Consider the following 17,293-nt stretch of genomic DNA (forward strand, 5'->3'; position numbering starts at 1 on the left):
TGCTGATTCCTGGGTGGCCACGCTGCTGGATCCCCGTTACACGGACAACGTACCGTCCTTAATCCCCTCACTGGAGCGTGATCGTAAGATGCGCGAGTACAAGCGCACGCTGGTAGACGCGCTGCTGGTGGCATTCATTGTCCCCATTGACTTCAATGGGGTTTGGGTTCGGGGTCAAGTTCGGGTCCCGAACTCGAACTTTTTTGTGAAGTTCGGCCGAACTCGAACATCCAGGTGTCCGCTCAACTCTATTTGTCACTAAACATTTTGGAAGGAAAGGCGAGTTCTCTCAGGGGTATCTGTGCCCCCCGCCGCACCGAGCACCCGCTCTGGCCGGGCAGGAAAGCATGTCCATGGAAAACTCGCCCAGTTGGGGCCACACATGAAGTTTGCATGCCCAGAAGTCCAGGAGATCTTGGATCATGGGTTACAGGGTGCAGTCCAAGTATGTCACCGCCTGCTGGTTCAGGTTCTGCTGGATGTCCTGCTGCTGGAGCTGGGCGGTTTCTTCAGAGGGCGGCTGAAGAAAGCTGCTCATTATAGACGGAAGTTGATGCATGTGATGCTGGTGATGCTTCTATCTCCCCCCATCCCCCCACACACACAACAGCCCCCCCAGTAAGACCTTAATGAGGACCGCCTGGTAATATGGAGGCTGTACTATAGTGTGAAGGCTGAAATCTGTAGGCTGTAATATAATGTGGAGGCTGTAATGTCATGTGGAGACTGGTAATATGGAGGCTGTAATGAAATGTGAAGGCTGTAATATAATATGGAGGCTATAATGTAATGTGAAGGCTATAATATAATATGGAGGCTGTAATATAATGTGGAGGCTGTAATATAATGTGAAGGCTGTAATATAATATGGAGGCTGTAATATCATGTGGAGACTGGTAATATGGAGGCTGTAATGTAATGTGGAGCCTGGTAATATGGAGGCTGTAATATAATGTGGAAGCTGTAATATAATATGGAGGCTGTAATTTAATGTGGAGGCTGTAATATAATTTGGAGCCTGGTAGTATGGAGGCTGTAATAAAATGTGGAGCCTGGTAATATGGAGGCTGTAACATAATGTGGAAGCTGTAATATAATATGGAGGCTGTAATATAATGTGGAGGCTATAAAATAATATGAAGGCTATAATGTAATGTGGAGGCTGTAATATAATATGGAGGCTATAATGTAATGTGGAAGCTGTAATATAATGTGGAGCCTGGTAATATGGAGGCTGTAATATAATGTGGAAGCTGTAATATAATATGGAGGCTATAATGTTAAGTGGAGGCTGTAATATAATATGGAGGCTATAATGTAATGTGGAGGCTGTAATATAACATGGAGGCTATAATGTAATGTGGAGGCTTTAATATAATATGGAGGCTGTAATGTGGAGGCTGTAATATAATGTGGAGCCTGGTAATATGGAGGCTGTAATATAATGTGGAAGCTGTAATATAATATGGAGGCTATAATGTAAAGTGGAGGCTGTAATATAATATGGAGGCTGTAATATAATGTGGAGGCTATAAAATAATATGAAGGCTATAATGTAATGTGGAGGCTGTAATATAATATGGAGGCTATAATGTAATGTGGAGTCTTTAATATAATATGGAGGCCGTAATATAACGTGTAGGCTGTAATATAATATGGAGGCTATAATGTAATGTGGAGGCTGTAATGTAATTTGGAGGCTGTAATATAATGTGGAAGCAGTAATATAATATGGGGGCTGTAATGTGTAGGCTGTAATATAATGTGTAGGCTGTAATATAATATGGAGGCTATAATGTAATGTGGAGACTATAATATAACATGGAGGCTATAATGTAATGTGGAGGCTGTAATATAATTTGGAGGCTGTAATGTAATGTGAAGGCTGTAATATAATATGGAGGCTATAATGTAATGTGGAGCCTGGTAATAGGGAGGCTGTAATATCTTGTGAAGCTTGGTAATATGGAGGCTGTAATATCATGTGGAGCCTGATAATATGGAGGCTGTAATAATGTGGAGGCTGGTAATGTGAAGGCTTTAATATATTGTGGGGCCTGGTAATATGGAGTTTGTAATATTATGTGGAGGCTGTAATATAATATAGAGGCTGTAATGTAATATGAAGGCTGTAATATAATATTGAGGCTGTAATTATAATGTGGAGGCTGTAATGTAATGTGGAGGTTGTAATATAATGTGGAGGCCATTAATATGGAAGCTGTTATATAATGTTGAGTCTGTAAGATGAATGCTGTAATATCATGTGGAGGCTGGTAATATGGACGCTGTAATATTATGTGGAGGCTGTAATATAGTATGAAGTCTGTAATATCATTTGGAGGCTATAATGTAATGTGGAGGCTGTAAATAAGGAGGCTGTAATATAATGTTGAGGTTAATAATATAATATAGAGGCGTTAATATAATGCAGAGGATATAATGTAATTTACAGGCTGGTAATATGGAGGTTGTCAATTAATTTGGAGGCTGTGATGTAATGTGGAGGCTGAAAATATGGAGGCTGTAACATAATGTTTAAGCTGTGATGTAGAGGCCGGTAATACAGAGGCTGTAATATAATGTGGAGGCCAGTAATGTAATATAATATGGAGACTGTAATGTAGAGGCCGGTAATATGAAAGCTGTAATATAATGTGTAGGCCAGTAATGAAATATAGAGGCTGTAATGTAATGTGGAAGCTGGTAGTATGGAGGCTGTAATGTAATGTAGAGGCTAGTTATATGGAGGCTGTGATGTAATCTGGAGGCTGAATATATGGAGGCTGTAACTTAATGTTTAGGCTGTGATGTAATGTAGAGGACGGTAATATGGAGTCTGCAATATAATGTGGAGGCTGTAATATAATTTGGAGTCTGTAATGTAATGCAGAGGCTGGTAATATTAAGGCTGTGATGTAATGTGAAGGCTGGAAGTATGGAGGCTGTGATGTAATGTTTAGGCCGTGATGTAATGTAGAGGCCGGTAATATGGAGTCTGTAATATAATGTGGAGGCCGGTAATTTAACATGGAGACTGTAATGTAGAGGCCGTTAATACGGAGGCTGTAATATAACATGGAGGCTGGTAATATTTAGGCTGTAAAATAATGTGGAGGCTATAATCTAATGTAGAGGCTGTAATATGTTGTTGAGGTTAATAATATAAGATGGAAGCTAGTAATATGGAGGCTGTAATATAATTTGAGGGCTGTATTGTAATGTTTAGGATGTGATGTAATGTAGAGGACGGTAATATGGAGGCTGTAATATAATGTGGAGGCGGTAATGTAACATGGAGACTGTAATGTAATGTGGAGGCTGGTAATATTTAGGCTGTAATATAATGTGGAGGCTATAATGTAATGTAGAGGCTGTAATATGTTGCTGAGGTTGATAATATAATATGGAGTCTGTAATATAATGTGGAGGCTGGTAATGTAACACGGAGACTGTAATGTAGAGGAATGTAATACGGAGGCTGGTAATGTAACATGGAGGCTGTAATGTAATGTGGAGGCTGATAAATTTTAGGCTGTAATATAATGTGGAGGCTATAATGTAATGTAGAGGCTGTAATATGTTGCTGATGTTGATAATATAATATGGAGGCTGTGATGTAATGTGGAGGCCATTAATATGGAGGCTGTAATATAATGTAGATGCTGTAAATATGGAGACTGTAATATAATGTTGAGGATGATAATATAGAGGCTGTGATGTAATGTGGAGACTATAATGTAATGTGGAGGCTTTAAATATGGAGACTGTAATATAATGTTGAGGTTGATAATATAATATGGAGGCTGTACTATATTGTGAAAGCTGTAATATAATATGGAGGCTGTAATATCATGTGGAGGCTGGAATATAATGTGGAAGCTGTAATATTATATGTAGGTTGTAATGTAATGTGGAGGCTGTGATATTATGTGGAGCCTGGTAATGTAATGTGGAGGCTGTAATGTAGAGGCTGGTAGTATGGAGGCTGTAATGTAATGTAGAGGCTGGTAATATGGAGGCTATAATATAATGTGGAGGAAGATAATGTAATATGGAGGCTGTAATAGAAACATAGATGTAATATGGAGGCTGTAATATAAGGTGGAGGCTATAATGTAATGCAGAGGCTGTAATAGAATGTGGAGGCTGGTAGTATGGAGGCTGTAATGTAATGTAGAGGCTGGTAATATGGAGTCTGTAATATAATGTGGAGGACGGTAATTTAACATGGAGACTGTAATGTAGAGGCTGTTAATACGGAGGCTGTAATAAAACATGGAGGCTGGTAATATTTAGGCTGTAAAATAATGTAGAGGCTGTAATATGTTGTTGAGGTTGATAATATAATATGGAGGCTGGTAATATGGAGACTGTAATATAATTTGAGGGCTGTAATATAATGCAGAGGCTGGTAATATGAAGGCTGTAATATAATGTAGAGGCTGTGATGTAATGTGGAGGCTGTTAGTATGGAGGCTGTAATATAATGTGGAGGCTGGTAATGTCACATGGAGACTGTAATGTAGAGGATGGTAATACGGAGGCTGTAATATAATGTGGAGGCCGGTAATGTAACATGGAGGCTGTAATGTAATGTGGAGGCTGGTAATTTTTAGGCTGTAATATAATGTGGAGGCTATAATATGTTGTTGAGGTTGATAATATAATATGGAGGCTGTGATGTAATGTGGAGGCCATAAATATGGAGGCTGTAATATAATGTAGATGCTGTAATTATGGAGGCTGTAATATAATGTTGAGGATGATAATATAGAGGCTGTGATGTAATGTGGAGACTATAATGTAATGTGGAGGCTTTAAATATGGAGGCTGTAATATAATGTTGAGGTTGATAATATAATATGGAGGCTGTAATATAATGTGGAAGCTGTAATATTATATGTAGGCTGTAATGTAATGTGGAGGCTGTGATATTATGTGGAGCCTGGTAATGTAATGTGGAGGCTGTAATGTAATGTAGAGGCTGGTAGTATGGAGGCTGTAATGTAATGTAGAGGCTGGTAATATGGAGGCTGTAATATAATGTGGAGGAAGATAATGTAATATGGAGGCTGTAATAGAAACATAGATGTAATATGGAGGCTATAATGTAATGCAGAGGCTGTAATATCATGTGGAGGCTGGAATATAATGTGGAAGCTGTAAAATAATATGGAGGCTGTAATATAATGTGGAAGCTGTAATATAATAGTGAGGCTGTAATGTAATATGGAGGCTGTAATATCATGTGGAGGCTGGAATATAATGTGGAAGCTGTAATATTATATGTAGGCTGTAATGTAATGTGGAGGCTGTGATATTATGTGGAGCCTGGTAATGTAATGTGGAGGCTGTAATGTAATGTAGAGGCTGGTAGTATGGAGGCTGTAATGTAATGTGGAGGAAGATAATGTAATATGGAGGCTGTAATAGAAACATAGATGTAATATGGAGGCTGTAATATAAGGTGGAGGCTATAATGCAGAGGCTGTACTAGAATGTGGAGGCTGGTAGTATGGAGGCTGTAATATAATGTGGAGGCTGGTAGTATGGAGGCTGTAATATAAGGTGGAGGCTATAATGTAATGCAGAGGCTGTAATAGAATGTGGAGGCTGGTAGTATGGAGGCTGTAATATAATGTGGAGGTTGATAATATAATATAGAGACTTTACTTTAATGCGAAGGATATGATGTAATTTACAGGCTGGTAACATGGAGGCTGGAAAATGAAAAGCACCAGCACTTCTGAGCTCAGCCAATCAGAGGTGGAGGGCGGGGCCTGGAGTTCAGGAACAGCCCCGCCCCCAGTTCTCTTTCAGGTCCGCCCATGCTCCATATAAAGGAGGGCTCTGGGCTGAGCAGTCACTGCTCTCTGCTCCTCACACCTAGAAGATGTCTGGTCGCGGTAAAGGAGGGAAAGGGCTCGGGAAAGGCGGCGCCAAGCGGCACAGGAAGGTGCTCCGTGATAACATCCAGGGCATCACCAAGCCTGCCATCCGCCGCCTAGCTCGCAGGGGAGGCGTCAAGCGCATCTCCGGCCTCATCTATGAGGAGACTCGCGGGGTGCTGAAGGTCTTCCTGGAGAACGTCATCCGGGACGCCGTCACCTACACCGAGCACGCCAAGAGGAAGACCGTCACCGCCATGGACGTGGTCTACGCGCTCAAGCGCCAGGGCCGCACTCTCTACGGCTTCGGGGGTTAATGCTGCCGCCTCCTCCTCCGTCCTCACAGCACAAAGGCTCTTCTCAGAGCCGCCCACATCTTCCCGGGGAGGAGCTACGATTCCACTGAGGGGTTAACACCGCCCGCACATCAGGAGATCAGCGGCGCCCTGTGCTCAGTACAGCCGGAGGTCTACATTACAGAAACCCCCCAATAATCTGTAAATCCCGAGCCCCGGGTGTTCTCCACCGCAGCTACGAGACGAGCTGTGCTCGGAGACTGAGGGGTTAATCCGTCCCGCCAATGAGCGGCGCTGGTACAGGTCACATGACCGGCTCCTCCAGTAAATCAGCAGCTCAACTATAGGCGGGAAATTCAAAATTTCAAATGAGCCAATGAGCGACGAGATCCTGAGCTCTCCCAGCCAATAGCAGAGCTCTGGACCCCGCAGCCGTTATGTGCCCGTAGGAGCCTCGTCCTCCTGTCCTGCACTGAGCGGCCGCACAGCCTCTCTCCAGGGAGCGCCACACTGAGGAGGATGATGGGAGTAGTGATCGGGCATGGAGGAGGAGGAGGGGAGCTTGTATTGTAACTTCCGATAGCGTTACCGCATCTCATCTAGCTGACAGGGAGGAAAACCGCAGCCACTGTGAGAACAACGGGGAGACACGGGAGCAGCTCCGCTGGAGACAGGGTGGGGGCTCTGAGAAGAGCCTTTGGGTCCGGAGAGCGGCGCTCACTTGGCGCTGGTGTACTTGGTGACGGCCTTGGTGCCCTCGGAGACGGCGTGCTTGGCCAGCTCTCCGGGCAGCAGCAGGCGCACGGCGGTCTGGATCTCCCGGGAGGTGATGGTGGAGCGCTTGTTGTAGTGAGCCAGGCGGGAGGCTTCCCCTGCGATGCGCTCGAAGATGTCGTTGACGAAGGAGTTCATGATGCCCATGGCCTTGGAGGAGATGCCGGTGTCGGGGTGGACCTGCTTCAGCACCTTGTAGACGTAGATGGCATAGCTCTCCTTCCTGCTCTTCCTCCGCTTCTTGCCGTCCTTCTTCTGGACCTTGGTGACGGCTTTCTTGGAGCCCTTCTTGGGCGCTGGGGCGGACTTGGCTGGCTCGGGCATTCTGACTGAGGACAAAATCTCGTCTGTTCTCCTCCTGCCACCGCGGCGGTATTTATACACGGGCCATGCAAATGAGCTGCTGCTGACTGCGCGCCGATCTACTGGAGGAGAGGGTCACGTGGTGTCTCCACTTCTCCCAATTGGCAGCCTCACATCCATCCAGCTGAGCCGGGGGCGGAGCAAATAGAGGGGCGGGGCTCACATCCATCCATTCAGCAGAGCCAGGGCGGAGCAAATAGAGGGGCGGGGCTCACATCCATCCATTCAGCAGAGCCGGGGGCGGAGCAACAGGAGAGGCGTGGCTCACATACATCCATTCAGCAGAGCCGGGGAACGGAGCAGCAAGAAGGGAGGGGCTCACATCCATTCATAGAGCTGAGTCGGAGGGCGGAGCAGCAGGAGGGGCTGGGGCTAAACCGGGGGGCGGAGCAGAACTCGCATCCGTCTATTCAGATGAGCCGGGGGTGGGGCTAACATCTCTCTTCCGTCTATCAGGGCCTCGCTGCTCTGCTGATAACCGCCCCTCACTGCGCCCCGCCCCCTGCTGGTAGTGATGCCGCCGCTGAGTGTACTGTGCCTGCAGGGGGGTCCTGCGCTCTGTCCCTGGACACCAGCGCAGCGATGGAGCCGCTCTTCTCCGCACAGTGACTACGGGACTGTTCTCCCCTTCTCCGGTGGGGGGCGGGAGAAGGCGGCCACTGACGGGTTAATACTGAGCAGGCTATGGGGGCGGAGCTACAGAACAAGTACGTTACAGTGATTGTATTACTATTAATATTAGCTATGAGCCCCGCCCCTCCTGCTGCTCCGCCCCCGGCTCGGCTGATTAGATGGATGTGAGCCCCGCTACTCCTCCTCCTCCGCCCCCCCGCTCCTGCTGTCTCCTCCCCCTCCCCCCGCTCGTCTCAGAGCCCCCACCTTCTCTAGGACGGAGCTGCCGCATTGTGTGAATACATGGAAGCCTCATGTCCGAGGCGGATTATTCCCTCATTATAGACCACTGATCGGGAGGATGGGGGGAGTAGTGATCGGCCAGAGAGAAGGATGGGGGGAGTAGTGATCGTATGCTCGGGAGGATGAGGGGAGTAGTGATCGGCCAGAGAGAAGGATGAGGGGAGTAGTGATCAGACAGTGAGGGGGAGGAATGATCGGCCAGAGAGAAGTTGGGCAATGAGGAGAATGAGGGCAGTAGTTATATGGTATTGAGGATGATTAGGGGAGTAGTGGTCAGCCAGTGAGGAGGATGAGGGCAGTAGTGATCTGCTAACGGATGGATGTGAGCCCCGCCGTGCGCTCTATCCCCGGACACCAGCGCAGAGAGCTGGAGAAGGGGGCGGAGCTATAGAACAAGTGCTTTACAGTGATTGGCTGATCTCTGGCTTTTGAAATTCCCGCTCAATTACAGTCCGGTCTGAATCCAGCGGCCGTGGAGGAGCAGTCCATTACACACAGGGGCACTTGCCGCTCCTGACCTGCTGCGAGAACGGGCAGACATTGCTGCTGTAGAGGGTTCGTCCCCTGTGTGTAATGGACTGCTCCTCCACGGCCGCTGGATTCTGACCGCACTGTAATTGAGCGGGAATTTCAAAAGCCAGAGATCAGCCAATCACTGTAACGTACTTGTTCTGTAGCTCCGCCCCCATAGCCTGCTCAGTATTAACCCGTCAGTGGCCGCCTTCTCCCGCCCCCCACCGGAGAAGGGGAGAACAGTCCCGTATTCACTGTGCGGAGAAGAGCGGCTCCATCGCTGCGCTGGTGTCCAGGGATAGAGCGCACGACCCCCCTGCACGCACAGTACACTCAGCGGCGGCATCACTACCAGCAGGGGGCGGGGCGCAGTGAGGGGCGGTTATCAGCCGAGCAGCGAGGCCCTGATAGACGGAAGAGAGCGGCGCTGACAGGGTTAACCAGCCCCCTATTCCTGCGCGCAGAGGAGCCGGAGCCCCAGCCCGCTGTGAGCGGAGAACGAGGGCAGAAGGGCGGAGTGGAGCTTGTCTGAGGAGGAGGCGGTGGGAAGAGACTGACCTCCCGCTTCATGTAGGAGGGCTTATTACCTGGAGACACGCCCATCAGCTGGGACTGGCGGATAGGATGGGCTCCGCCCCTTGTGAACAATGATTGGTAACGGAAGTTTTGTCGGGCACATCATTGTACGAATAAACCAATAGTGATGTAGGGGTGTGGTTTACATGAGCCAATGAGGACGAGGCCGGGAGTATAAATGATCTGCACGTTCAGTTCCTCACCTCACTCTCTTGCTGTGTACAGATCTCTGCAGAGCCATGGCCAGAACCAAGCAGACAGCCCGTAAGTCCACCGGCGGGAAAGCTCCCCGCAAGCAGCTGGCCACTAAGGCCGCCAGGAAGAGCGCCCCCGCCACTGGCGGAGTCAAGAAGCCTCACCGCTACCGGCCCGGGACCGTCGCTCTCCGGGAGATCCGGCGCTACCAGAAGTCCACCGAGCTTCTCATCCGGAAGCTGCCCTTCCAGCGCCTGGTGAGAGAGATCGCCCAGGACTTCAAGACCGACCTTCGCTTCCAGAGCTCGGCCGTCATGGCCCTGCAGGAGGCCAGCGAGGCTTACCTGGTCGGGCTCTTCGAGGACACCAACCTCTGCGCCATCCACGCCAAGCGGGTCACCATCATGCCCAAGGATATCCAGCTGGCCCGCAGGATCCGAGGGGAGAGGGCTTAGATCTGCGCCCCGCACCCAACAAAGGCTCTTCTCAGAGCCACCACCTCCTCCAGAGACGAGCTCCACTCCGCCCTCCATTCTCCACCTCTGCTCACAGGAGGCGGGTTAACCCTTTCAGCACTAATTAGTAAGAGCAGTTCCTTTATTCTAAAAGCGCTCCCTGTATCTCCCCCCGTCTATCAGGGACTCGCTGAACGGGACCGATAACCGCCTCCATCCTCCCTGCCCCCCGCCATCTCCACTCAGCGCTGCTGGGGGCGGAGCTATAGGACAAGTGCTTTACAGTGATTGGCTAATCTCCTGGCTTTTGAAATTCCAGCTCAATTACAGTGCGGTTAGAATTCAGCGGCCAAACCCTCTACAGCAGCAATGTCTGCCCGGACTCGCAGCAGGTCAGGAGCAGTGATGTCCGATTCATGTCGGAGGAGGAGGGGAGGCCAGCAGCCAATCAGAGCGGAGGCGCACACGGTCCAGGGAGTCGTGCACTGAGGCTAAGAATCCAATGATCCGACTTCTAGAACAATACACGGAGTCTCTGACCGGCTGCAGCAGTATAAAGCCCCCGCAGTGCTGTCCATAGAATAGAACGCCTCCAGCAGCGCCCCCCACTCAGTATAATGCCCAGATCAGGACCCCCCACTCAGTATAATGCCCAGATCAGGACCCCCCACTCAGTATAATGCCCAGATCAGCCCCCCCTTCCTAGTCCTCAGTCCGGTCACCACTGATCGGACACTTATTACCTATCCGGCTCCGGGTCACTTGTCAGCAACTGAAGCCAAAGATCCAAACTCCCCGCCTCTAGTCAGGAGCGGTAAGTGGCCCTGTGTGACGCCTCCTCCAGAGCGGAGATCAGCGGCATCGCCAGCTCAGTCGTACAGAGCATGTGGGGGGCTCTTAGAAGAGCCTTTGGTTCCGGGGGGCACAGCAGCAGCAGCAGCAGAGCCGGGCTCACTTGCTCTTGGCCGACTTGGTGCTCTCGGTCTTCTTGGGCAGCAGCACGGCCTGGATGTTGGGCAGGACGCCTCCCTGGGCGATGGTGACGCCGCCCAGCAGCTTGTTGAGCTCCTCGTCGTTGCGCACGGCCAGCTGCAGGTGGCGGGGGATGATGCGGGTCTTCTTGTTGTCGCGGGCGGCATTGCCGGCCAGCTCCAGGATCTCGGCGGTGAGATACTCGAGCACAGCGGCCAAGTAGACGGGAGCGCCGGCGCCCACCCTCTGGGCGTAGTTGCCCTTGCGGAGGAGCCTGTGCACTCGGCCGACCGGGAACTGGAGCCCTGCCCGGGAGGAGCGGGTCTTGGCCTTAGCCCGGACTTTGCCTCCTTGTTTGCCGCGTCCAGACATCGTCCTCTTCTCTGTACAGATGAGACTGACAGCCCCGCTCCGCCCGTCACTTCTTATACCCGGATGGCGCAGGAGAACTCCTCTGTGATTGGCCGAATCCAAACCCAGTTTTCAGCGCCAAATCCTGCAGCCAATGAGGAAGCAGATAACCTGGAAAGGCTTGTGAGGACACGCCCCCATAGCGCCGGTGTATCCCCGAGTGCCCGGCTCTGTGCGTCCATCCAGCCGCTCGTCCTTCACTACCTCCTCCTCCTCAAGTGTCCGATCACTACTCCCCTCCTCCTCCTCAAGTGTCCGATCACTACTCCCCCCATCCTCCTCAAGTGTCCAATCACTACTCCCCCCATCCTCCTCAAGTGTCCGATCACTACTCCCCCATCCTCCTCAAGTGTCCGATCACTACTCCCCCATCCTCCTCAAGTGTCCGATCACTACTCCCCCCATCCTCCTCAAGTGTCCAATCACTACTCCCCCCATCCTCCTCAAGTGTCCAATCACTACTCCCCCCATCCTCCTCAAGTGTCCAATCACTACTCCCCTCATCCTCCTCAGTGTCCAATCACTACTCCCCCCATCCTTCTCTCTGGCCGATCACTACTCCCCTCATCCTCCCGAGTATACGATCACTACTCCCCTCATCTTCCCGATCTGGTCTATAATGAGGGAATAATCCGCCTCGGACATGAGGCTTCCATGTATTCACACAATGCGGCAGCTCCGTCCTAGAGGAGGTGGGGGGGAGGAGAAGAGCGGCGGGGGCGGAGCAGCAGGAGGGGCGGGGCTCACATTCATCTATTCAGCTGAGCTGGTGGGCGGAGTAGCAGTAGGGGCGGAACTCATACATTTATTTAGGTGAGCCGGGGGCGGAGCATCAGGAGGGGAGGGGCGGGGCTCACATCCATCTATTCACCGAGCCGGGGGGCGGGGCTCACATCCATCCATTCAGATGAGCCGAGGGCGGAGCTTGTCCACGGCCGCTGAATTGTAACCGGACGGTAATTGAGCGGGAATTTCAAAAGCCAAGGTAATAGTTCTATAGCCCCGCCCCCATAGCCTGCTCAGTATTAACCCGTCAGTGGCCGCCTTCTCCCTCCCGCTCCCCACGACCGTCCTACCGGAGAAGGGGAGAACAGTCCCGTATTCACTGTGCGGAGAAGAGCGGCAATTGTCCGGCTCTCCGTCCCCTGATGTGCGGGCGGTGTTAACCCCTCAGTGGAATTGTAGCTCCTCCTCCCCGGGAAGATGTGGGCGGCTCTGAGAAGAGCCTTTGTGCTGTGAGGACGGAGGAGGAGGCGGCAGCATTAACCCCCGAAGCCGTAGAGAGTGCGGCCCTGGCGCTTGAGCGCGTAGACCACGTCCATGGCGGTGACGGTCTTCCTCTTGGCGTGCTCGGTGTAGGTGACGGCGTCCCGGATGACGTTCTCCAGGAAGACCTTCAGCACCCCGCGAGTCTCCTCATAGATGAGGCCGGAGATGCGCTTGACGCCTCCCCTGCGAGCTAGGCGGCGGATGGCAGGCTTGGTGATGCCCTGGATGTTATCACGGAGCACCTTCCTGTGCCGCTTGGCGCCGCCTTTCCCGAGCCCTTTCCCTCCTTTACCGCGACCAGACATCTTCTAGGTGTGAGGAGCAGAGAGCAGTGACTGCTCAGCCCAGAGCCCTCCTTTATATGGAGCATGGGCGGACCTGAAAGAGAACTGCACGGAGAGGAGGCGGCCTTTCTGGGGGCGGGGCTGTTCCTGAACTCCAGGCCCCGCCCTCCAGCTCTGATTGGCTGAGCTCAGAAGTGCTGGTGCTTTTCATTTTCCAGCCTCCATGTTACCAGCCTGTAAATTACATCATATCCTTCGCATTAAAATAAAGTCTCTATATTATATTATCAACCTCCACATTATATTACAGCCTCCATACTACCAGCCTCCACATTCTATTACAGCCTCTGCATTACATTATAGCCTCCACCTTATATTACCGCCTCCATATTACATTATCTTCCTCCACATTATATTACAGCCTCCATACTACCAGCCTCTACATTCTATTACAGCCTCTGCATTACATTATAGCCTCCACCTTACATTACAGCCTCCACATTACATCTATGTTTCTATTACAGCCTCCATATTACATTATCTTCCTCCACATTACATTACAGCCTCCATATTACATTACAGCCTACACATTATATTCCAGCCTTCACATGATATTACAGCCTCCATATTATATTACAGCTTTCACATTATATTATCAACCTCAACATCCTCCATATTTAAAGCCTCCATATTACATTATAGCCTCCACATTACATCACAGCCTCTATATTATCAACTTCAACATTATATTACAGCCTCCATATTTACAGCATCTTCATTATATTACAGCCTCCATATTAACAGCCTCCACATTACATCACAGCCTCCAAATTATATTATCAACCTCAACAACATATTACAGCCTCTACATTACATTATAGCCTCCCCATTATATTACAGCCTAAATATTACCAGCCTCCACATTACATTACAGTCTCCATGTTACATGACCGGCCTCCACATTATATTACAGCCTCCGTATTACCGGCCTCCACATTATATTACAGACTCCATATTATCGTCCTCTAAATTACATCACATCCTAAACATTACATTACAGCCTCCATACTACCAGCCTCCACATTGCATCACAGCCTCTACATTATATTACAGCCTCTATATTACCAGCCTCTGAATTACATTATAGCCTCCACCTTACATTACAGCCTCCATATTACATTACCTTCCTCCAGATTGTATTACAGCCTCAATATTACCAGCCTCTACATTTCATTACAGCCTCCATACTACCAGCCTCCACATTACATTATCAGGCTCCAAATTATATTTCAGCCTCCACATTATATTACAGCTTCCACATTATTTTCCAGCCTTCACATGATATTACAGCCTCTATATTACATTACAGCCTCCATATTATATTACAGCTTCCACATTATATTATCAACCTAAACATTATATTACAGCCTCCATATTTAAAGCCTCAACATTACATTATAGTCTCCACATTACATTACAGCCTCTATATTATCAACCTCAACATTATATTACAGCATCTACAGCATCTATATTATATTACAGCCTCCATATTAACGGCCTCTACATTACATCACAGCCTCCATATTATATTATGAACCTCAACAACATATTACAGCCTCTACATTACATTATAGCCTCCACATTATATTACAGCCTAAATATTACCAGCCTCCACATTACATTACAGCCTCCATGTTACATTACCGGTCTCCATATTATATTACAGCCTCCGTATTACCGGCCTCTACATTACAGTCTCCATGTTACATTACCGGCCTCCACATTATATTACAGACTCCATATTACCGTCCTCTACATTACATCACATCCTAAACATTACATTACAGCCTCCATACTACCAGCCTCCACATTACATCACAGCCTCTACATTATATTACAGCCCTCATATTTCCAGCCTATGCATTATATTACAGCCTCTACATTACATCACAGCCTCCATAGTATATTATCAACCTCAACAACATATTACAGCCTCTACATTACATTATAGCCTCCACATTATATCACAGCCTCTATATTACCAGCCTCCATGTTACATCACCGGCCTCCACATTATCGACCTCTACATTACAGCCTCCATGTTACATCACCGGCCTCCACATTATATTACAGCCTCCGTATTACCGGCCTCTACATTACAGTCTCCATGTAATGCATATTTTGCCAATCCCCTGCCCATTGAGATGGGGGGTCACCGTTTGTGGCCTTCATCTACTGGAGGATGGCTGCCAGGGCGACGTTCCATGGCGCACATTCCTACCAGTGGTGGACAGATGTGGATTAGCGCGTGCGCCGCCGGTGGAGGACCCCGTGCTGCCTATTGAGGAGGAGGCTGAGATGTCTCTTTACGGCATTATTGGAGGACGATGCCTTCTGTGTCTGTAGAGGCTGCAGTCTGTAAGGCTAGCCCAGAGCGCTGACCTCTAGAAGTCCTCCTCCAACAGAACGGTCCCCTGATATCCCGGCACCAGTAGTATGGGAAGCAGACAAAGCCGCGGCCAGAGGATAGCTGATCTCCATAGGCAGAGAGACTGTCAGATCCCAGCAGTCCAGCAGGAGACCCACCGTCCCTGGCGGCAGCCTCCACCGCTCACAGCTGCCATTCTGCTGCAATCTCTACGTCTGTGAAGCCTTCCTTCTCTGCTCATGGAGACAAAGCATCAGAAGCCGCGAGCCGTGCAGTGATGAGCGAGCGCTCGGCCGAGTAGCGCCATGCTCCAGTCTCCTCCCCGCACGTCTGGCGCCTTCTTAGCAGCCAATAACCATGCAGGTAAGTATCGCCATCGGCCATGTTCTCTCCTGGCATCACAGTGATTGGCTGGCCGGAGCGCGTCCTGCTATATGGCCCCCGGTCACGGGGTCGGCTCATTGCCGGTCAGGGAGATCGGGGTCGCACATTACTCTTCTCAAGACCTTTCAAAGACCCAAAAGTCCTTTTAATTGGCAGCAATTTCAAGGGCAGATTTGCACTTTTTATATATTTTGAATTGACACAAACCCCTCTTCATTGTCTCTCCTACTAGAAGGCGTCTGACTTCTGCCGTCTGTGCAGCACCTTCTGTGTATCCGGCAGAGAGCGGAAGAAGAGCCCTGAAAACAGCCGGTTGTGCCCCAGAATCTGACCACATTGCTGCTGTCAGCTGTTTAACCCATTCATCTCCGTGCTCTGCATTAGAATACCGTCTGAGCGCTTCAGGCCATATATTGGGAGAAAGTGAGAATCAGCATAGACACAAATTCCACTGAATCTGCACCCAGTTTTCTTGTCTGCGCCAGAAACCGTTAATGGCCGCGCATTGCATCTCTGCCCCGTCTGAGCGCTTCAGGCCATATATTGGGAGTAACATAGTCCTAGATATAACCGCCATCATACAGCAGTGTCTGCAGATGACAGTAATACTGTCCCGGATCTGTGCCGTGTCATATACCGCCCTGCACCTGAGAACGGTCTGTTGTGGGCAGTAAAAAGTCTGTCAGTATGAAGAAGGCCAGCACTAAGGGACGGGGGAGTGGGCGTTATACTGATGGGTTCAGGCAGAGGTCGTGGCACTGGGCGCAATGACACTGTGCCCGCTGCCGGGCACCAAAAAAGAGTAATAAAACCGCGCCCAGCAACTAACCCCTGCAGATCTATGGAGACCATCCTCTCCATACTCAGTCACTTTGGTTCCCTGTCCAGTTTTACAGTGAACCCCTCCAAATCTCAGGTCCTACATATTGGCCTCTCACCCCCTGTTCTCTCGTCCATCCAGAAGAACTCCGCATGTAACTGGCGCACCCAACAACTAACATGTCTTGGGGTGAAGCGCACTCCCTGTCTATCTGATTTATATACAATGAAGTACAAACCCCTTCTACTCTCAATGGCCGCCCAGCTGGACTCCTTGGACTTTCCATACCTTTCCTGGTTTGGGAGGAAGAACATCCTCATGTCTCTGGTGGTAATTCCAAGACTAACCTATCTGATGCAAGTACTCCCTATTGAGACCCCCAAAAACTCTTCTATCGCCCTGAGTAAGATGATGCGCAGATCTATATGGCAGGGAGAAGCTCACCTATCTCATTTGACACGCTTACTAAATCTAGAGCTCACGGAGGTATTGCCTGACCCTGAAACTGAAAGCTATCCAACTCTCCAGGGGTGTGGCCTGGGTTAGAAGCCCCTCCCATAAAACATGGCTTCTCCTGGAGAATGCCTTTCTTCACACCCCTGCCCGAGCCCTCCTGCCGGCTGACAGACCACCTCCGTCACCTAGCCTGATACCCAACCCCATGATTGGGAACACATTAAAGGTTGGGGGTGGTTCTCGGCCAGCGGTGGGGCTTTGGCACTACCCGCTCCTCTCTTACTCGTTAAA

The 17,293-nt window shown here is 49.7% G+C and overlaps 4 protein-coding genes across 6 annotated transcripts in view; 2 read left to right on the plus strand and 2 right to left on the minus strand.

The window, feature by feature from the left end:
- The window catches only part of UBASH3A (ubiquitin associated and SH3 domain containing A), a 698,439-nt gene that overhangs the window by 146,179 nt on the left and 534,967 nt on the right, over positions 1 to 17,293 (plus strand). The gene's annotated exons all lie outside the window — the stretch shown is intronic.
- On the minus strand, positions 6,898 to 7,462 carry LOC120994279 (histone H2B 1.1). Its single transcript, XM_040422720.1, has one exon. The coding sequence runs from the start codon at positions 7,283 to 7,285 to the stop codon at positions 6,905 to 6,907; it is 381 nt and encodes a 126-aa protein (XP_040278654.1). The 5' UTR covers positions 7,286 to 7,462; the 3' UTR covers positions 6,898 to 6,904.
- Positions 9,568 to 10,043, plus strand: LOC120994273 (histone H3). The gene has a single exon (XM_040422713.1). It carries the CDS (start codon positions 9,568 to 9,570, stop codon positions 9,976 to 9,978), a length of 411 nt encoding a protein of 136 aa, XP_040278647.1. The 3' UTR covers positions 9,979 to 10,043.
- LOC120994276 (histone H2A type 1-like) lies at positions 10,924 to 11,347 on the minus strand. Its single transcript, XM_040422717.1, has one exon. It carries the CDS (start codon positions 11,320 to 11,322, stop codon positions 10,930 to 10,932), a length of 393 nt encoding a protein of 130 aa, XP_040278651.1. The 5' UTR covers positions 11,323 to 11,347; the 3' UTR covers positions 10,924 to 10,929.

Source organism: Bufo bufo, chromosome 3 (genome assembly GCF_905171765.1).
Source record: "Bufo bufo chromosome 3, aBufBuf1.1, whole genome shotgun sequence".
Classification (NCBI taxonomy): domain Eukaryota; kingdom Metazoa; phylum Chordata; class Amphibia; order Anura; family Bufonidae; genus Bufo; species Bufo bufo.